At 40.4% G+C, this 22,191-nt stretch overlaps 1 protein-coding gene across 2 annotated transcripts in view; it reads right to left on the reverse strand.

The window, feature by feature from the left end:
* Positions 1–2,961: 2,961 nt before the first annotated feature.
* The window catches only part of LOC136296044 (cadherin-8-like), a 138,070-nt gene continuing 118,840 nt past the window's right edge, over positions 2,962–22,191 (reverse strand). For both annotated transcript variants that reach the window (XM_066194857.1, XM_066194858.1), the window contains 2 exons: positions 7,333–7,584; positions 2,962–5,242 (listed from right to left, as the gene is read on the reverse strand). In XM_066194857.1, the coding sequence (XP_066050954.1) occupies positions 4,749–5,242; positions 7,333–7,584 (746 nt within the window). In that variant the 3' untranslated portion in view covers positions 2,962–4,748. The remainder of the gene's footprint in view (positions 5,243–7,332; positions 7,585–22,191) is intronic.

Consider the following 22,191-nt stretch of genomic DNA (forward strand, 5'->3'; position numbering starts at 1 on the left):
CAATTTACTAGAAATATCCTGCCACTGCTAAAAACTTTCCACATCCAAAAAATAAATTTTTGAGCAACCTTTTTACACAGAATCACAGAATGGCCCAGTTTGGAAGGGGGATTAGAGCTCATCCAGCCCCACCCCTGCCATGGGCAGGGACCCCTCCCACTGTCCCAGGCTGCTCCAAGCCCCAATGTCCAACCTGGCCTTGGGCACTGCCAGGGATCCAGGGGCAGCCACAGCTTCTCTGGGCACCCTGTGCCAGGGCCTGCCCACCCTGCCAGGGAACAATTCCTGTCCAAGATCCCATCCAGCCCTGCCCTCTGGCACTGGCAGCCATGCCCTGGGTCCTGGCACTGCAGTTCTGATGAACTTTTGATGAACTTTTCACTTGTCTTGATCAGAAACATTTGTGAATCTCAGCAGCTAATGAACTTTTTTTTCTATTATTTATATTTTTCTATTAATTAAAAAGCACCATCATTAGCATCAGATTTTTCAGCATAATTTAAATACTGCAACAGTCCTTTGGTATGAGTAACTCGGACTGTTCAGTCTTCCCTAGAGAAGGAAGGGAGCTTGGTGAACCTTGCTTTCCTGGGTGAGCTGCATTTTCTAGTCCCTGAACACTGACCAGATGAAAAAGAACTACATGGTCTTAATGAACTTCCTAACATTTTACTCCCAGTATTCCAGCTCAGGATAGATGAAGTGCCAAAGAGAGGTGCAGGCAAAGGAGGAGGAACAGCCAAACAGCTCCATCAGACTGAAATTATATCCCAGGAAAATCAGATACAGGAAAAGGCTACCTGCCAAAAATCCCTCCTGCTAGACAGACCTTGGAGAATCTTTCTAAACCCATTTATCCAGTCGTAGAATTCCATGACCATGCAGGCTGTTAAAAAAAACCAAAACTTGCCACACACATTTGTAGGTAGATGCAACTGCATGGATGTAGTAGAGCTGATTTATTTTTCTCTTTCTATTAAAATCAGCAGCTCCATCTCTAGCTGAGCTGTACAAATAGAGTTATTCCAAGCAGACTATTTTGCAGACATCCTGTCTGTTCTCCAGACTGAGAATTGTCACTGCTGCGCTGCAACAGAGCTGATGGGATTTGGAGTTGCCATAGTGTTAAATGTTTCTCCTGTGATCAGCAACTGCTGATTTAAATGAAAGTCTTGAGCCATTTTCTCTTCTTTGTATTTCACAGTCATTTCAATGTCATCATAGACAAAAAGGTGTAATGATACCGGGTAAAAAATGTGTTTAAAGGAGCTTGCCATGATCTGATTTCAAGGTCAGAGCACACAAACAGCCTCTGCTTTCAGCTGCTGTGAAGGACAGGACACATTGAGGACCTTCAGCCATCCGAGTTATATTTAATAAACATGTATACACACATTCCCTTCACAGTGCTTTTGCACTCAAATGCCTGAGCTGAATTTTGTGTCCTTACAATGTGCACAGAATTCCAGCTCTCATGGGTGGGATGATTTACTTTAGTAGTTGAGACCAATGATGTGAGGCACAGCCAGGTGAAGACAGGCCAGGATCAACGGGACTCTAAGGCACTTGGCATTTGTAAAATATTTTGAGTATTTACTTCTCAAATTTATCAGTATTAATAATTCTAATTTAATGCATTTTCCTTGTCACTTGCAATGAGTCAATTGCTAATTAAATGTTGTTGAAAAAGATGAATTACGCTTTTACATGCTTAAAAAGAGTGTCGTTAATATGTCTAAATCTAGATGTGAGATGTAGAACAGTATGATCTAATCCCCCTAAATACTGTTGTTATCCAAAATCATTCTATGCTGAGTTAATTTTCAAAAAAGGAGAAGAACTGGAAAATGAATGATTGACATTTAACCCTCTAACATGTATTGGTGTAAATTTTATACTCAAATTATATGGAATTAGTTTGCAGAATTAATCGTTTCCCTTCAGTGGGGAGGCAATGACACAAGAAACAGCACATCTCTATTGACAGATCAGAAATTCATTAATTTTTCTTCTCCCCTTTGCAATGTAGCTATTCCTGTTTGAAAGCTGTAGAAATGCCCAATTTAGAGCTCTGCCCAGCAGTAGTGACTTCCATCTCTTTTTGACTGACAATGATGAGATTTCTGTCATGCTTTGCCTCTCCTACAGGGCCAGTGATGGGATTTTTTTCCTGGAAATCTTATTACTGAATGCACTGTCGTGGTCTCAGATGGAACTTTCAATCAGAAAGGCAATCAGAAGGTTTTCCATTTGTGAGTTTTCCTACAAAAGAGCTTTGCTAAACTCTCCAGTGTAGCCTCTAACTCACATAGTGCCTTGCCCTGAACACTGACGTGTCCCCAGACAATGCCATGATCCATGTTGACAGCACTTCCCTGGCTCCCAGGACTGGGATGTACACCAGAAACTGGCACAGTTCCCAAACCATGTCCTGGTGTTAGATCTGCCACGGCAGCTCAGAACATCCTGGCACCCAGAGCAAGTGATGAGTAAGAGTAGGTTTGGTTTTTCTTGTAGTGAGTTACAGAAATCAGTTTGATTTCATTGAAATCTCCAGGACAGCTTCTTTCCTACGTTAGAGGACTTCACTGCTTAGTTCAGTGTTTTGCCAAAAGTTTTATATTCAGTTATTCAAAAGCATATTTGTTTTAATGCAGTTTAACTTAAATGTATTGGGTACTTCATGAATTTCAATAAAATGTTTGTAATACAAATCAAAGTGGTACTAATGTATTAGTTGCCCACAGACTACAGACATCAAACCAAGCCGTGCTGTAGCTAAAGCAAAGTCAATGTTACCATCTGAAATACAGGCAAAATTGGAGGTGATGTGTTAAGAATTTTTTGTTTATGGAACAAGTGTTATTGAGAAACTTTAAGTCAGTGGGTTGTTTTACCCAGCAATGCTTTAACAAACATCATGTGAGGTTATTTTTCAGCATGGTGCAGTGAATCAGACAGTCATAACTCCTGTGCTCCCATTACTGTCAAAATTCTGCAATCACTGTCAAAAATGGTTTCAAATATTCTCCTTTTTTTTTCTTGTTTTATTTTGTCTGTATTCAACTAATAAATAAATGATTTTGAAGAAACTACATTCCTCAAGAAACTATGAAGTTATTCCGGCAGATTCACTTCTGCACTGCCCAGGTAAACCTGAAAGAAAAGCAATAACAAGAAAAGTATTTATAAAAATATATTTCACAAAGTAGGAAACAATACAGGAGTTTCTCTGAATACAATACATGGAGTAAATAAACGATAATATAGCTTCAAAACAAAGTAGAAAATTAAAATGATTTGCATGTAATACGTAGTTTTCTTATACAATTGCTACTTCTAAATGGCAAGTTTGCATTACAAATTGAGTATGCTTGCAGCTTCTAGTGTTCTTTCTCTGTGTGCAAGAGCCCTGGTGCATCACTATGAATATTATAGAAAAAAATGCTAATAACAGAAGCAGTAAAATTATGTACACACTGGTTCCTGCTCTAATACAGTGGAGAACTATAAGCATGTTTTTTTTTACTGTACTGTGTTATGTGTGGATTTCTAAAAGTCTATAGTTTAAATATTCACATGAACCAGTTTACTTCCAGCTGTTTGTGCTTTTATTAAAAACACCAGGTACTAGATTAATGAAGAAGATATAAAACTGTCAAAAGTTTTCTCTGGCAAAGTTTAATTCCTGCCAGCATTCTCTTAAAATTCAGTTACTGCAAATGGACAGGGAACTGCTTTAACCTGCAACAAATTTGTCATTTTTCTTTTCAAAATGTACATGTATGAAACATTCATTATATATAGAAAAGAAAATCTAACTGATATAATTTAGTTTTCTTCATAGTCTTACTCTATAGATTATCAGTCTTAATAAATAAAAGAAGTAATGGACATCAATAAAATATTTATTTCAAAGATTAAACAAATAAATTCGATCTTTAGCAATAAAATCAGCAATTCTTTCATTTATGTAAGTCCATCCCATTTCACAGTTTTTTCTTTCAGAAGACGAAGCACAGGGTTGATCCTTCTTCTAGAAAAAAAGATCCTTTCTTGAAGCAAGGTTTTGCAGCCCTGCCTCTGAATCTCTACACATTAGTAGTATTTATTACCCATCACTGGAATGGATTAAGAACATGTGAATATTTTAAGGCTTGACACAATATTTAAAGATGATATTCAGTCTGTGGTTGCGTGGCCAACAATTACTGTATGTACAATGGATGGTCACTGCACAGTAGGAGCCAGTAGGAATTGGCAATGCTATTTCTGCTCAGCATTGCAAAGAAGACCAAGATATTGCTTTGAACATTTCTGTGGCAGGATCTTTGTTGGCAATGCAGAAACAAACCGTTAGCTTTACACATATTGGGCAGGAGCTACTGTTCAACAGCAAATCCCTGCAAGTCCATTTCCTAAGAGAGCACCAATTTCTTTTTTGTTCTTTTCAATTCACTGAAGATAATCAAAGATCCAAATCTCCATCTTCAGAGTGGTCAAGTGAATATCAAATATCCAAAGACTTCTAGACACTCCACATACTTTACTTCACACTCCACAAGACTTAACCTCCTAACATATACTTTTTTTTTTTTGGTTCAACATTACAATGTAGTTGATTTTATAGATGACTGGCGCTAAACTTGCCTCTAAAACAAAAAGCCACATTAGTTTTAACTAACAGCAGTGGCCCTAGAATATTACATGATCATTAAGTCAACAGGGAAAAAGTTTGTAATCCACTGTCAAGTTTCTTTGTCACTTTCTCCAACTGAGTAAAGTTCTCCGAGTCTTTTAAAGCGAGGACCCCATTCACTGAGGTAGTCAAAATTCTGGTCTGAGTCTGATGTGGAGGACTCCAAGGAGCTGAGGGAACCAGCCGCTGATCCCTTTCCTTCATAGCCATAAATCTGGATAGAGTCATATGGCGGAGCTGTGGGATCATTATCAGCTTCATGAAGCCTTACATTAATAAATTCATCAACATCAACACCATTAGGAACAGGTGCAAGACCCTGCCTGGGCATAAACTGAAGATCAGGCTTAATATCCTTACGAGGCAAAAACCCATTAATTCCATCCGGATTTTGCAAAGTTGCAATGTCAAATGCTTCCGTATCTTCCTCTCCGCCACCTTCGTCATCGTAGCGAATGATATTTTCCCTCACATCTTCATCATCCTTGATGATTAGAGGCTCATTCTTATGTCTTCTCAGTGTCACAAACAGCACCACAATGACTGCAAAGAGAGCACCACAAGCTGGTTAGGCCAAACTTTTCCAATCCAAACACCACATGGTGAGTGCAGCTGGGGAAGGTGAGAGGTGGCTTTTTGTGGAATTGGGAGTAATAAGGCTGAAAAACTGAAACACCTATGACTTCACCCCCCCCCCCCTCACATTTAGGAGATTTGATCAGAAGCTCTGATTAGTCTCATCTAGTCTTCGATTATCAGCTCATATTTACATCTGAAGCTCAATTTTATGGAAGCAGTAAGATTTCCCATACTTCTAATTTTGAGCCTCAACTTTTCCCTTTGGAAGTGAAGTCAGGCTATCATTATTCACATAGGCTATAATGATCTACATTAGGAATGGTGTTTTCAAAAATTAGAGGGTGTTTTTCTGAAAACATAGCCCTAATGGGAGAAGGAAATCAATGTTTTTTCTACCTGTTGCAAGACTCCTGTTATATAACTAAAGAGAGAGAAAATAAGTGAGAAAGAAAGAGCTTAGCTCAACTTCAGAATCGTGGACAGATGCATAAAAAAAATTAAATGGGTTACGCTTGTTTTTGCAGCTTAATGCTGAAACCTGAGTTAGTGATATAAATCTCAGTCACAAAGTGAAGCTGCAAAGTGTAGAAATAGGACTCTACTTTCACTGTTCTCTCCCCCACTTGATGTTGTATACAAATGTTGTATGTTTTATTAAAATATACCACAGCGCTTATCTTGTAAAGCTTTAGTGTCTCTTGTGCCATTACAATCCAAAAAAACTCATAATAGAAATATACAAATATGTATATATATATATATGTAATGGAAAGAGATAAAGCTGTAAGAGTGCATCCAAAGCAGGGAGCCAGGGCTGGGGAGGAGAAGCGGCCGAGGGGACTGGCCTGGTTCAGCTGCAGCAGAGGAGCTGAGGGCAGAGCTCCCAGGGCTGCAGGGACAGCTCCAATCTCTGCTCCTGGGCCAGGGACAGCACCCAGGGAAGGGCTGGAGCTGGGCCAGGGCAGGCTCAGGCTGCAGAGCAGGGAAAGGTTCTGCTTCCCCCAGAGGGTGCTGGCACTGCCCAGGCTCCCCAGGGAATGAGCACAGCCCTGAGGCCGCCAGAGCTCCAGGAGCCTTTGGACAGCACTGCCAGGGGGGCACAGGGGGATTGTTGGGGGTCTGGGCAGGGACAGGGGCTGGGTCAGTGATCCCTGTAGCTCCCATCCAACTCAGGACATTCTATGATTGTCCATGATTCATACAAGGCTTATCATTTAAAACAGATCCATTTTCCATCAGGTATAGTCCACACTGTGTTCACCTTGCTGCTCAACACCCTGATGGGATTTTTACCTTCCCATCCCACACCCCTTTATTCTGTAACTTGTGTGTGTGACTACTCCAGAACAGGACTTTGTTCCCTCTGCTTCTTAGGACATGAGGGATTCAGTCCTGCCAGCACTGTTAGTGTTGCTGCACACTGTGCCGGACTGTGTGGTGTTGTGTTATCTGGGAGTTGAGCTGGACCCTAGATCCCAATAAGCCTCTCTGGTGGAAAGGCTGCTTGGGGAAACTCAGGCGAAGCAGTCAAGCTCAGACATCCAAACACCACATGGCTGGCTCAGCTAGGAGAGGCAGAAGGCCTTGACACCGGGTCAATTCCAGCAGGTTTATTTCCAGGAGCCGAAGGGTGACCCAGCATTAAGAGGGTGAGGCATCTGCTTGTGCCTGCTTAAGTATGGGGTTCAGCAGCCAACAACCTTGAGGTATGGGGGAGGAACAAAGGGCAGGTAAGGTCAGTATCCCATGGGGGAGACAGGGATGGTCCCCGTGTCCCACAACCAATGGAGACATAACGAGAAGAGGAGACACCGAGGGCCAGGAACATTAGGGCGGGGAGGAACCGGGGCAAACGGTGTGTACAGAGCACCATTGGGAAGTTCCCTCTGTCAGGCTGGGCAGGTAACTACGGTCTGTCCTGCCAAGGCCAGTCCCTGGGTATGCTGTTGAGGGGCTGCAGGGACCAGGCCGTCCCTCTCCCTCTGGGAACCGCGGAGCACCTCCCAGCCCCGCGGTGTGAGGGGCCGCATGAGGCCGGGCCGGGCGGCGCTCACCGAGCAGCAGGATGATGCAGGCCAGGATGGCGATGAGGGCGCCCATGCTGAGGCCGATGGGCAGCACGTAGGCCTCCACGTTGCAGGACTGCACGATGCCGTCGCTGCTGCAGCCGCAGACGCGGATGGTCAGCGTGCCCGTGCTGCTCATGGGCGGCGTGCCGCTGTCGCTGATGACGATGGGCAGCAGGTACACCTCCTGCTTCTGCCGGCTGAACCCGCTGTGCTTGGCCAGGATGCTCAGGGTGTTGTCTGCAAAGGCAAAACCGGCAGTGTCTCAGCTCACAGCCCTCCCAAAGTGTGCTCAGGAGATCTCCTGAACGTCCCGTGATCTCCTCGTGCCAGCAGCACGTGGCACAGGAATGCCTGCCCTTTCTGTCCAGCTGCCTGAAGAAATGCAATTGATGCATTTTCTTGTGTCACATGGTGAGAAGATCATGATGGCAATCCCTCATTTCTCCTCTGCATACAGCAGTACAGATACCTCCCCATCATGATTCACCACTTTTTCTTCAAATCACACAGTCATAAAAATCCAGCCAGTAAAGCAAGAGAGAAACGAGATGTTAAAGTAACCCAAACTTAAAGCACATTCACCAATTAACACAAATCTTCCTTGCCTTAAAACCACAAACTGCACATTTTCCAGTGCTATAAAAGATTATTCCTTTTTGTGTAAAGACAAAAGAAAAGCTAAATGCATTAAAAGTTGTGGGCCTAATTTTAGGTGATCTAAACATTTATTTGGCCTCAATGAAGAAAAGAGATCAAACCAGGCTGTATCTCCCATGGAGGCAGACAGGAAATGAGTCTAGGACATTCTCACCTCTGCACACATATGCAGAAAGTTAATTTTAGAAATAAAAGAGACATCTGACTGCATGGCATCCTACACAGCCATAGAGTTACACAGTGAAATCTCTCAGAGTCACTCAGTTCTCAGTTCACCATCGAATGAATACAAGTTGATTTTTCTTAGGTTAATCATACAGATTTTAATTTGTATACTTATAATAATTACAGATTCTAGGCAGTTATAAACACACACAGATATCAATAATCTTGTATGTGTCACAGTGCTCCAACTATAAACCATCATTAGGGGCATATCAAATATGCAAAAAATTCTGATTTCTTTATATTCTTAAATATTCCCTAACTTTTAACTGCTTTATTCTGTGTAATAAAATAATAATTCAATATTAGAGATTATACTAACAGAGTGCATGTTGCACTAGTTTGCTGTTTGTGTTTTGTTTAATAAAAAGATTCAGAGGCACAGAGAAGAGGAATGTGTGTGTGTGTGTGTGTGTATGTGTGTGTGTGTGTTGCTGTGGGATCCAATGGCAATTTAAAAATAAAGCTGCACATCTTGTCTGGAAGAAGGAGTTGAGGTTTGTTTTCCTGATGCATCATGAACAAAAGAAGGCCTCCTGATATTTTATGCTCTAAAATGTACACGTGCAATGCTAAATGTCATTCCATGGAGGAAAGAAAACACTGGGATTGCTCACATGACAGTAGGTTTCTCTTGAAGATCAGGCCCCTCCCACCCAAACATTCTGATTCTGTAATTTTCTATCCCTTCCACAGCAGAATCACCTACCAATCACATTTACTCTTGGCTAAAGAGGTTCTTACTATAATTTATATTGCAAATGATGTAACCATTCCAGCATTTTTCATACATTTAGACTATGCAACATGTGAAGGTCAATCTAAAAATTAACTCCTCCATAAAGCAGAATAAATATGGTCACTTTGCAGAACAAAAAGTATTTCTAATGATTTTTTTTTCCACAGGAAACCTGAGGTTTTATCCATTCCAGTTGGAAACAGTCACATCAAAACTGATGGCACCCTGGAGCTAAATAAATAGTCTAGTTCTTCCTTGTGCCCTTTTTAAAATGAAAGGAAGCATATGTGTTTACTGAAGACAAATTTCAGGTATAAGCTCTTAAAAATTCTGACAACTCAAATAGGACCAGCGTCCCTGATGACACCCAGTGTCACATGTGCCAGGGTGCTGCAGTGGGAAAGCCACGTGTTTGAAGTCAATAATTAACACACATTTGGAAGTGAGCAAACCCTGCACTCCTCCTTGGCTGGGTGTGCCAGAGGTGTTAACATACATATGCAAGCTGAACCACCTCCAGTGCTATCCTCGTTCTCTGCAGGGAAAAAAAGGGAAAAGTTATGTTGGGAAAATAATCCTGTAGCTCAGTTTCCCTGAATATAGGGGTGTGGAGCTTTACCAAAGTGTCTGTGTGATGTGTAAAAGTTCCTTTTCAGATCTGATAGCCTTCTTTTCCCTCTTGGCACCCTCCCTATTTTCAAATACTGGAAAATAAATTCATCTGTCCATTGTCATTCTCCTGCAAAATTAAAAATACCCCAGCATAAGCTGCAACTTTATTCCTTTTGCTTTAACCTTTCAAAAGAGAAAGGAACTACATGGTGCTCAGTTTCCGGCTCTTCCTTTGAGACAAATCCCACTCAGAGGTGTCACATCTGTAGTCATTTATTCCAAACTCCAGAGACTTTTACAGTTCTATTACACAGTACTCTAAAATCTGTACTGATACAGCCTGTTCCTTCCTGTGAACCTGCTGCAGTCCTTCTCTGCCCAAGCTGGAGCACAGGATTGATGTGCTGAGCCCAACAGCCCTGCACTTTACAGATATGCAAAAGAGGGAAGGCACCTGCTTTAGGAAAGAATAAAAAAAGAGAAGCTGCACTTGTTGAGAACAGCTTCAGATGCCTTCCATCCTCCTGAGACACTCACTGCCATCCTGTCTGCTGCAGAAAATTCTAATAAGCCAAAACCAGAGTAAAAGGGAGTTAAAAAAGGAAGTATGTACTCTAAAGAGACAAACAGAAGGGGGCAGAAAAAGTGAGAGGGAGGAGAGAAGGAGAAAATAAAGAGCCCATTAGTACATCTTACAGAGCTTTGCTGAGTATAAGGAATCACCTGGTACCACTAATGGTTATCAATTCAAGTTCAGAAGTAACGAGGGAAGGCAAAAGAGATGCAAGATATTTGGGATATTAACTGTTAGTTAAATGCAAAATAAGTTGCAATGGCTGTACAGCCAGAACTATTCAGAAGAGATGTCAAACAGGGAGAAGAGAATAAAATTCTTTTTTTACAGATGGCCTGTTTGGTTTGGTTTTTTGTTGGTTGGGGTTTTTTTTCTTTGGTTGGTTTTTGTTAGAAACCATATTTGACTAAAAGTGAACATGTTATGCCTGGAAAGAAAAGAAACTGACAAGCAGAAAATAGAAAAAGCAAAAGGAAATTACCAAATTGCTTTGCCAATGGGTGGCAAGTCCTCCATTTGACTTAGGAATTTTACTTAGCAATAAATTCTTTCCCCTTCATTGCTATGTCTTAAAATAAATATACCTTGGTATTGCTGGAGATGCGGCTCTTGAGTGAAGAACAATGACTCCCTAGTTGACATTTTAGTTGCTTCCTAGAACTTGAAGATAAATCCTAGCAGCTGATCAGCAATAAACTCAGTTTATCTGATTTTCTTTCTCCTTTCTGTGGACATTCCCCTCTCCTGGAGCTGACAAAACAGCAGGAATCTCCTCCAGGAACAACCTCCAGTACTGCTGCATGAATTAACTTGGCCCAGCAGGAGAGGGGACAATCCCCTTCCCCTTGTCTTCCCAATTAACCCACTGATCCTTCATTAGAGCACTGCTCGGGTTGTTTATTTATTCACGGTACTTCCAGCAAAACAAGGAAAAGCACGCGCAGAAACCCCCAAAGCTCTCTGTTCACAGTGCTCTAGGCTGTCTGCCCCAGGCAGATACTGTGTTCCTCCAGCCAGGGAGGCACGTCCAGGAGGGGCTTTGACACTCCCCAGCAAAATGAGCCTCCAGGAATTCTGTGCCCTTCTCTGGGGGGAAGGGGCTGGAGAAGTTCATGGGAATGCCTGAGCCCGATGAAATCCCCTCTCCCTTGTGATGTATCAGCCACCCAGAATGGACCAGGAGCTGCATCCTGTCCTGCAGGCTTCAGGAATGGTGTAGGATCTTAATAAGTGTCATAGAATCGATGTCAGGTCAGAGAAACACAGCTCTGGGCACGCACAACTACAGCTCAGAGTTGGAGCTCACTTCTGCTTTTTTTACACATAAAAATCCTGGTGGCTCAGCTCCCTGGCTGACTCAGTCTCTGGAATTTACAAGCAGATTCTTGAAATAACCATGAAAGAGACTGTTTTGGGAATATCTCCCTCCCAGCTGGAACAAAGAATGACAATGCAGGTCTTTAAAAGATGCCCAGTGTGGTGTCTAGACAAAGGTAGTTTGCATAACCACAACAATTACCACAGGGCCAAGTGCTTTCTGCAGATTCCCCGACTGTTCTCAAATCTCCCAGATCTCTTTTGAGGCTCTTGGATGAAAGATTTTGAGAAAATGTAAATGCAATCATTTTAATATAAAGCTACTTCTGGATTTTCTGGACACGTGTGACTTTAATGGCATCGACAGCAATCAGGATGTGAAATTAGCAGGCAGGAGTCGACTCCTTCATCTCCCACTTTGTGCAAGAAGGCATCTTGCAATTTTAAGCCAGACAATAAAATAACAGAAGTAAAAATCAGAAGGAGTGAGTTTGCATCTAACTGTCATTTTCTCTGCACACATTTTTGCAATTCTTTAATTCCCTTGCAGTCTCTAATATGTTGAGATCAGTGGAGTTCCCTGCTGTGCCACCTTACAGCTACAGAATTCTGCCTTTCTTTTTTTATCCCTTTTTTAATGTCGTCGGAAAGATCAAATAATTAATGATATTAAGGACTTCGTGCTAGAAGTTATCTATGCTGGATATATTACTTATGTGAAGAAAGAATTTTAATTGGAAACTCTACAGCTGGAAACAGCAGAATGACAGAAATATATGTTTCTTCCTGTTTATTAGAGCTATCTTTCTGTGTACATTTTTAAATCTCAGATTCTCTGTAAAACAGAGTTCTTTGAGACAAGCAGAAGAGCAGCAGGAATATCCTTACTGTGACACTCTCCACTTTTTTTGATAAGGCAAAGACACAGACAGCTCATTCATCTCCAATCCCTATTCAAAACCAGCATCTATTCTTAAATAAAACCCCCAAACTTGAAATAACAGAGCAACTGAATCGTTATCATCAAGGTTTCAGTGGAAAGTAGCAAAATACAGGCAGAAAACCAGAGCCCATGACACTTGAAGGAATGTGAGCTCTAGAACACTTAGAAACCAGCTGCAAAGGCACTAGAAGAGAACATTCAAGAGAATGCTGATGTCAGCTTTCTATACCCATTAATAACCATGATTAATATGCATATGCCTCTTGTAATAATTAATATTCACTAGTGGAGACCTTACAATGTCAAACACAGATTTTTAAAAGATCATTTCTAACATTGGTATTTTTGTTGTTCTTCAGAATTCAAACCTAATGGCAGAGAAATGGTGGATGACAGGAAGATTCCCATTTCCTTTATAGAGCCTGAGAATAAAACTGCCAAGAGACACAGGGGTGTCTCAAAAAGTCACTGTATAAGTCACCATAACCATTATTCTTTTTGAATATTTTCTCAGCCATGCTTTCTTTCTATGAAAAGATTTACAAATAACACCTCTTTAGATTGGTAGGACTGCTCTGCAGGAAGAAATCCAGAGAATGCAGCTCCGAAAAGTCACTGCCCACAGTCCCACATGTGCTGACTCCTTTTTTTCAAAATTTCTCTTTTTTCCTTTTTGCAATTACAAAATCCTTGGGAAAGAATAGTCCTGATCTCCATTCTGATCGACCACAAGAACCAGAAGTGACAACTCCAAGCACACTCTCCTCCACGTTCACCTTGTAAAAAGTCACTGCTCAAAAATGAGCCCTGAGATGAAAACTGATTTATTTGTTTCAGGCTCCACTTGAGTACAAGTTGGAAGCATCAGTGTCCTGCTTCCAAAAGAATGAAATTAAAATGCTTTATGAGAAACACCCATGTGAGACGGGGTTTTTTAATTTTTCTGCCTTAGACTGAAACACATTTTAAAGGAATACTTGATTAAAAGGGTACAATTGTAAGCTTGTATGTTATAAATTTGGCAATAGTTAGTAGCTGAAAAGAATAACCTATTTGTTCATTAGAACTGCTAGAACAATTTTGTTTCATGATTAAACTTGGTGTTTTCAACATGGCTGTATTTATAAAAACTGCATTCTTATGATAACATGGATGTATATTAATATATGTATATATACACACACCTGTGTCATGTGTATTTTTACAGCTGTACCAGGCCTTCCTTAATGACTCTCCAACAAAATCCTCTTGAGTAGCAGTTTACAAGAAAAAGGACCCTTTGCCTAATCTGTGGGGTAAAGGCGTAAGTGTTCTATTCAAACGGAAGGCTTACAAAATCATCTGAAAATAAAGAGAGGCCGTTTTTGCACTGTGTTTTTCCTGATTTATGATGGCCAAACCACATGGGCATTGAAGCATCCACTGGTATTCCAAACTGAGCGGCTTGTCATAAATGTAAAAAATTTGTGATGACTTCAAAAAAGCAGATTGATGACTGCTATCAAATTTGAGAGCAGACATCAGGTTCAGAAGAAAAAACTTTTTGTCATAAAAATTCAGCTGATTGATCAAATTCTCTTTCCTGCCCCATAGGAAGTTGCATTCCATACTGGCATATTTAATGGCAATTCACAAAGCATTCCTACAACAAATTAACAAACACTAAGATGATTTTGGTTTTTTTATAGACCTGGAGTTTCTGCAATCCCTTAAAACACCAATAAGAACACAAGGAAAGAAAAAGTATTTCATGTGAGAAAATGTATTGGTAGAAGAATAATTGGAAAATGTCACATATTTTGTATCTTTGATTATTTTCTCCTCTCCACCAGTTGGCTTAAATAATAACAGTTTATGCCAGAATGAAGCAGCTGAATCAACTAATGAATAAAAAAACCTAAACACATTTCCATGTAGTCCTTTGCAGAAACAGAAAGTACTGCTGGGAATTTTGAATCATGAGCAAAGTAATATTTAATCGTGTACACATCATTCTCATATTTTAAAATTTCTTGGAAAGGGGAATAATTATGTTAGTACTACTGTGAAATACAGAACTTGTAGTAAATAAATTCTTGACAGAAGGAAAAAAAAAAAAAAGCCAGACAAATTAACAGCAAAGTGGTGATGAATAAGCATTTCCTCCTACCTTTTTCCTTTGAAAATGTGAACTTTAGATAATAGTCTGTATAATTTCTAGTTCTATTCCTTTGGAAAAGTCTGAACTTTAGATAATTGTCTCTTAAGTATTCTAAAACTTTCCTTTGACCTTTAGGCCAGCAGAGCTATGATCAAACATAACTATATGGTCCCTTGCAGTCTAGCAGTAACTCTTGTATTTTGAACCTTGGTTTTTTAACTCATTGAAGAAAGGACAGAAAATCCCTGCTGAAGATATAATGATGTAGACGCGTACATTGAGTCTGAAATAATACTTGTTTTATTGTTAATGGGGTAGAGAAATAATTAGGACATAGTATTTCTCTCTCTCTCTTTTTAATTTATAGACACACAGAGCAAGTCAAAGCAGGAAATTTTGGGTTCTGGGTCTGTTTAAGCTTCACCTTGTCTCAACTGCACCCAACATATCTGAGTCTCACTGACTCTGGTTTGTCCGCTCATCTCTTCCAAAGCCCTGGTGTCACTTAGGATTGACACTCCCATAATGGGAAGCAAATCCAGGCCAGTGAGGGTGTGAGATGTGCTAAAACAGCACTGCCTTTTGCCTCTCCTTTTCCTCTCCTGTACACAAGCAGCCAGTCACAAAGTTGTTTACTAATCATGCCACTGCTTTGACATGCTTTAATTTATTTGGATCACATCAGTACATGGCACATGCATTGAATGGTACATCTGTAAAATGTAAGAATTAATGCAGGTTGCCAAGCTCTGGTTTAGAAAGAGATGAAATGGCTGTCAAATGTGCTCAGCATTAAAAATACATTATTAACACAGCAATTTGCATAGACTGATGGATCATTTTTGAAATCTACATATTCTAGTTAATTCTATTCTCTTGTTATTTTAACCAAAAAGTTTCAGAAAGTGATACAGTGTTTTACAGTGCTTTGATAAAATAATGCCTATATTTTGCATTTGAACCAAGAACTTTCCAGTACTGGATTACCAGATTCCAACAAAAATGCTTCAAGGATAAATAAAAAAGCCAAGATATCCCAAGGCTGTGCCATCTGCTTTTTTTTGGAGGGTAATGGATTCTCAATCTTTCTATGAATACCTACTTAACAAATGCAGTGTGGGAGGAGAGGCTGGTGGCAGACAAGGATCTGAGTCCCTCAGGCCACAGTGACAGGTAGAGCATTGAACATTCCACTGACTGTGTGTTCTCTTCTGTGTACAGCTCAGTCTCCACCAGGTTCAGTGAAATTCAGAGTGCTTTTGGGAGGTGATGGAAAAGTTCCATGAATTCCCACCCATGTTCTTTACCTTCCTCACTTCACACACATCCTCCAATTCCTACAGCAGTGACTTCCAGGTCTGGAAAAGTTCACAGACCCTGTGACTACGAAGACAATCACGGATGTTTGAAGTGAATCTTTCTTTCTACAACGTAAACTGTGAATATCACAGTAAAAACCATAAAACTTAAGTAGGAACCTTTAGGGTCTTAGATGTGATGTATTCTTGCCATTTAAGTAATTTAACATCCACTTCTTTGTGCCATGATAATCACCTTTTCCATTCCAATTCTGTGCTGAATGTACACAGCAGCTTGGTAAGGATTTAAAACAATTTACCAGTAAATAATACACCAGCCCTTAAAAACTAAATCTCTAATCAGACCTATCAACCATATTGAAGTTTAGTTGCCACAGTAAAAGCCAAATTCCAGCCCTACCGCTGTATTTTTATTATGCCACTTACTTTTTACATAATGTCCACTTTGAAATACGGCAGCAGAAATCAACCAGCAGACTATAAAAACAGCAACCAGCATTTATTGGAATGCTGCCTATTTGTACTGGTGTAATAAAGGTCTTGTCAGCACTTCCATTACAAAATGCCAATTTTCAGAGGTTTATAACTCTGACATAACAACTTCCTATGAAAAGAAATTTAGAATGTAGACTCTCTGCCAAAGAGCATTGAAACTTAAATACAGCTTACGTTGGCCAGGGCATTTTAAGTCAGAAAATAAATTAAAAACAATTCTGACTTAACATTTTCCTGAGCTGGTGCCATTGAAGAAAAAAATGAGGCTTTGATAGCAAAAAGTGCCAGATCCTGCAGTTCTTACACACGCAGAACTCCCTTGAAGTTCCCTGAGAATAATTTCTGTGAGAGCCCTGAAAGGAGTGCCATTATACATTTTTGTAAATGTCATCAAGAGTTATATTAGCTTTTTGTAATTTGAAAGACTGAAATGTTATGGTGTAACATTGCCCCTGGGCACACAGGCAGCATGATAATGAGTTTGGGAAGACATTCTGATATGCAGATTACATATAACAATAACAATTTGTTATCATCAGACCATTAATGGCAGTAATTTAGACCTCTGTCTCACACCCAAAGGATTCACATGGTGCCTTATTACATGCACACCTCTCAGCAAGGATATGATTCCCATGGGGAAAACTCATGGCCTTTTGAAAAGCAGGGAAGAGCAAAAGGCATCCAGAGAAGGAATTCCAGTGAGTGCAAAAAAAAAAAAAAAAAAATCATCTATAGAGTGGAATAGTTTGAAAAAGTTTTCAAATTAAACATCCCAGATACTCTCTGGAAGGTTTCTGGACAGCATGCCAACATTACATGGGAAAAACCCGGAAGAGCCACAAGTTCCAGGCTGGGATACACAGCTGGATTATGGTGAATCAAAGCAGGAACACACACACATCCGAATTTAGATTCCAAGCCCAGGACACACTGCAAGACCCCGCCCTGTGCTCTGTACATGGTGTGACACAACACAGAACCTGGAAAGAAGGAGCCAGGGAAAGATGCCAGCACTTGAATTCTGCCTCACTGCAGAGACACTGCAAAGTCAATGCTAATGTGGGTGAATATATGAAAACTACAGCACCAGTCCAGAAGTTGTTCAGAGTTCTCATGGAATTGCAGGATGAGTGAGGTTGGAAGGGACCTCCAGAGGTCACCTGGTCCAACTCCTGCTCACCACAGCTAGCCAGAGCCCAGGACCTTGTCCAGGTGCCTTCTGAATATCTCCAAGGATAGGAGTTCTAAAAATAGTAAAACATTTGTATTCACAGTTGAAATATAACTGTGTCAAAACAGAAGACATCTTATTCAGTGCTTCTCTTCATTCCATGAAGAGAAGTTATGAGGTATAAATATATAAAGGACCTGTGAGCCAAGAGAACACCTTGCAAATGGTTACTTGTTGTCTTCTAATTTGTGATGGAGAGTCTGATAAAGTGCAAATGAAGTATTTAAGCAGAAGCTGCAATAAAAATACAAAGCACTATCACAAAAATATTAGTAAGAGATGGGGATTCTATGGCAGAGGAAAATACATCTCAATACACCAAAAAGACCTCTGTGATCATGAAGAAAAAAGTATAAAGTCAAAAAGATGAGCAGAAAAAACCCAGTAGATACTTTGAAAAAGTTATGTTTCCTTTAAAAAAAAAAAGAAAAAAAAAGGAGTTAAGAAAAATAATTTTATTTTAGAAAAATTTATGGTCTATATATGAGTTTTTGAAGCAAGTGGTTCTGTTAGACAGACTGTATTAGAAATCTATAAAGTTTTTAGCAACTACATCTTTTGATCCTGCCTGTTCGCACAAAAAAGGCACAAAACAAGAAAAAGTTGATTTATTCTAATTTTTTTCTCATTTTAAAATAGAAAATATTAGTACAAAGAAGCTGTAACAATGTGGATTAGATAGATATGATACAGGAGGAGACGTCAGGTGTAGAACTGAGTCTAAATCCCCTCCCTCTGTATTCAGTATTGCAGCTCACATCAAAGCCCAGTGCCTCAGCTGCAGCTAGCATCAGACTGGGCTCCATCATCTCCCCCCCTGACAAGCAAATTCCTCATGTTTCTTGTCTGGGACTTCCAGTAGAATCCAAACCACCCCTCCCTTAGAGCACTCCTGAAACCCTCAGCCTTTACCAGCCCCTGGGGAACAGCTCACAGCTCTGCAGTGTTTGCACAGCACAACAGCAAGGTGATTAAATGTTTTATCCAAATTCACACAGGAAACCCATAGCCAAGCTAAACAGAAGTGTTCCAAACTCCAGAACAATTCCTCAATCATAAATCCTTCACTCCTGTAGAGTGCTCTGAGATCACAAGGTCTTAATCTTCGTTGGGGGAACACTGCATAGTTTACAGGAGGGTCACATATAATGGATGAAAATGTTATAGGAAGTGACAGAACCCAGCTAAGCAAGGTTAAGGAGCAACAAGTTGGAAAAGGCTACATGAATTAGGTTTATTTTTTATTATTTCCAATAAAATATCTTTTAGCTTCTGTTTTAGGTTAGACTGAATGAGAGTTTCATAACACAGCACAAACAAAGCCAGAAAGTTTTACCTGTGTTTACAAAAGCGGCGTGAAATTGTTATGCCATTAAAGAGAAGAAAAATTCAGTGTTCATGTTCAAGACAACCCAATATTCTCAGAACAGAACAGAGAACTTTCATCAGCATTCAGAGATTACTGTTGGAGCTCCCTTTAAGGTTTATGACTTCAACACCAAACTTTACTCAAAACTCCCCCGAGAGGACTTCATTCCTGACTTAGCTCAGATGTAGGAAAAAATCCCAAACCTACAGAGTCACAGTCACTGTTCAGGCATGTACACATCCTACAGCCAGAGTGAAGCTTGCCAGTCTGAGCCCAGGGTTAGTCAGGCCAGGCTGGGGGTTGAGCCTTTGCTCTCTGCACACGGGCAGACGGCTCCCACTGCTTCCCTGACTCCTGCAATCAACTCCGCACCCATCGTTACCTTTGGAGGACCCCACCAGCTCTTCCTCTTCAACGCCATCAAGCAGACATCTGGTCCTTTTCTTCAAGTTCTATTTATCTCTCCCTAACAAGCTGCCTTATTATCTCACTTCAAACAGGGGCCCATCTTCACTCCCTCTCTAATCAGTGCTGATTACCAAGTGTGCACATCCTATCATTTTAGGATATGCAAACTCTCTCCCCAGACTAGACAGGTCAACTGATGCATTTCATTTCTTTGCTGCGTTTGCCTCAGTGTGTAAGATCCCTGCATTCATCAAATCATGTATTCTCCCTCTTCCCTGCCCTCTGAATGGATTGCCTTCTAGGCAGATTTATTATATAAATATTACATGCTAATAATTACATAAATATGTCACTAATTACTGGCTGCTTGCCAAATAAAGTACGTCCTAATTAGACAGCATTAAATGAAGACCAACAAAGTGACATATTTTACAACAAGATCACCCATAAAGATTAAAAGTCAGGAGTTAATGGGAAAACAACCTAAGTGGTACAAGACCCCACAACCAACTAAAAAAGAACTTTTGTCTCCCTTAGTCTCTAAAGGTTGATGTCAGAAGCTGTAGTAAAAAATCATTAAAGAATTCTGTTTCCTTCAGTGTGTGACTGCTGTATTTGCTGTGACAGAGAAATACAACCAGTTCTTAAACAGTCACCTCCTCAAAATGAGTAAGGAGGAAATAAAAGGGTATGTAAAATAGAAAATATAAACTTATTTGAGCACACCAGACAGGTTCAGGAAAATGCAGAGACACAGAATTCACATAATAATCAATGTCATGGTCACCCTGTAAGAGCAACGGCTGTGATTCCAACAGTAACTCTTTCCTTGTGTAAAACACTTGTGGAATTGGTTCAAAACAAGACGCAAATTAGAACATGCTCTGAGCCTTTTAAGCTCACATTATAATGTCAGTTGTGTAATAGTTAATCAGATAAGCCTTAAGGCTAAGTGTGCAAAATCAATGCCTCCAATTTTTAATGGAGGATCCATGTGCAAATAGTCTGATATAATGACCAAAGAAGATTTTTCCTAATCAAAGGAAAAACTTACAGTTAATAGGTGATGATTCCTGCTTAAATTGTATTCACTTTTAGCCTGGTAATTCTTCCTCCAGTAAAACAGTGTTGGTGGTCTTTATATCTTTACTGCAACTGAAAGTTTAAAATGAGATTCCTATCTAGTTTCTCATTAATTGACAAAAGTGCAATTAGAGCAACTAATAAATTAATTCCTCCTCAACAGTCTGTATTTAGGATATGACAAAACAGAGAGATATTCCACAATGAGAGCAACCAATAAATTTACAAAGAGGAAGGAAAGGGGAAGGGGAAGGGGAAGGGGAAGGGGAAGGGGAAGGGGAAGGGGAAGGGGAAGGGGAAGGGGAAGGGGAAGACATTCTTGTGCCTTATTTTCCAATCAGGTACTTGGGGATAAAATCCAAATATTCAAAACAAAAGTTAACCATGAGGTGAACAGAGAAGAACTTCTTAGATGCAATATGACTCAGCTGGGTAGTATATTGAGGCGCTGATGGGGCAGAGGTTCTACCAGAACCTTTGGCCTCAGGACATCATTCCTCCTACTCAGAATTAAACCCATTTCCAGTAAATCAAGCATAGTCAGTGCATTGTCCATGAACATTTCCACGACAGAAACTGCTTTTTACAGAAAACCTGGAGGAATCAGATGTACCCATCAAGCCAGAAGTGGTACTTAGAAATCTCTTAACTCTTTCAGAAGGTAGCTGATTAAAAATCTGGGAATTTGTCTCCAAATATTATATATTCACTTAGCTGTAAACACTACTGTGAAATACTTCTAAAGTCCTAGAATATCATAATCATGGGTGCTATGAGTTTTAAGGAGTTACATTTTCAGAGCACTTGGGGAACCTTTGTTTAAAAGTGGTGGAGCAATGTTTAACAGAGTCCCGGGATGGGTGAGGCTGGAGGGATCCCAGGGGCTGCTCTGGTGCCACCTCCCTGCTCCAGCAGGGCCATCCCAGAGCACAGGGCACAGCAGTGTGTGCACAGGGCTCTGCAATATCCCCAGGGAGGAGCCTGCACAGCCTCTGGGCACAGCCTGCTCAGGGCTGGGCACTGCCCAGGGCACGAGCTGTGCCTCCTGTGCAGGGGCAGCTCCTGGGCTCAGTCCTGCCCGTTGATAAATTCCAAGGAGCTGGAACTGCAGATCTTACTGCTGTTAGTAGCGAAGTTCTGCACTAAGAATACCACCTTTCTGTCTGCTAAGCAGTTCAGTCTTGAGATCTTGATTTAATGTCTATTTTCCCATTATGTATCCGAAATTAAGTCACACTGAAGATTCAGCTTGTTCTCTGCTATTTCTTTCATCCATGTTTCATGTTATTGCTACACCAGATTTTCAAGCTAACTTACAGACCAAATTCTTTTGTTCTCCTGTTTTGTTTTCACAACCTTTTATCCCTGACTCACTCTTCTTTAGATTTATTATGAAATTAATGCAATTAACTGGGAAAAGAGAGCTAAGGACGTTACACTTCTGAGCTTGATGAAACTCCTACAGCAGGAAAATTCACAGCTGTCGAATCCATTCCCTCATCATGAGTAAGCACTGTCATGCATATGGTGCACAACACTGACCTCAGATCTTTTTCACTCAGATTGCATCTGGTTCTCAATTAGTTTGATTTATAAAATGAAACATAATTGACGTCTTGGCAACATTCTGTTGCTAGCAGCACAAATAATAAATTAAGAACGAGTGAAGTAAAAGTCTCTTTAGTCATGTATGCATAATGGCAGGCTGCATGTATTTGAGATTAGCCTG

This window comes from Chamaea fasciata, unplaced genomic scaffold, assembly GCF_029207755.1.
Source record: "Chamaea fasciata isolate MVZ Bird 193981 ecotype frontalis unplaced genomic scaffold, bChaFas1.0.hap1 SCAF_12, whole genome shotgun sequence".
NCBI classification, from domain to species: domain Eukaryota; kingdom Metazoa; phylum Chordata; class Aves; order Passeriformes; family Sylviidae; genus Chamaea; species Chamaea fasciata.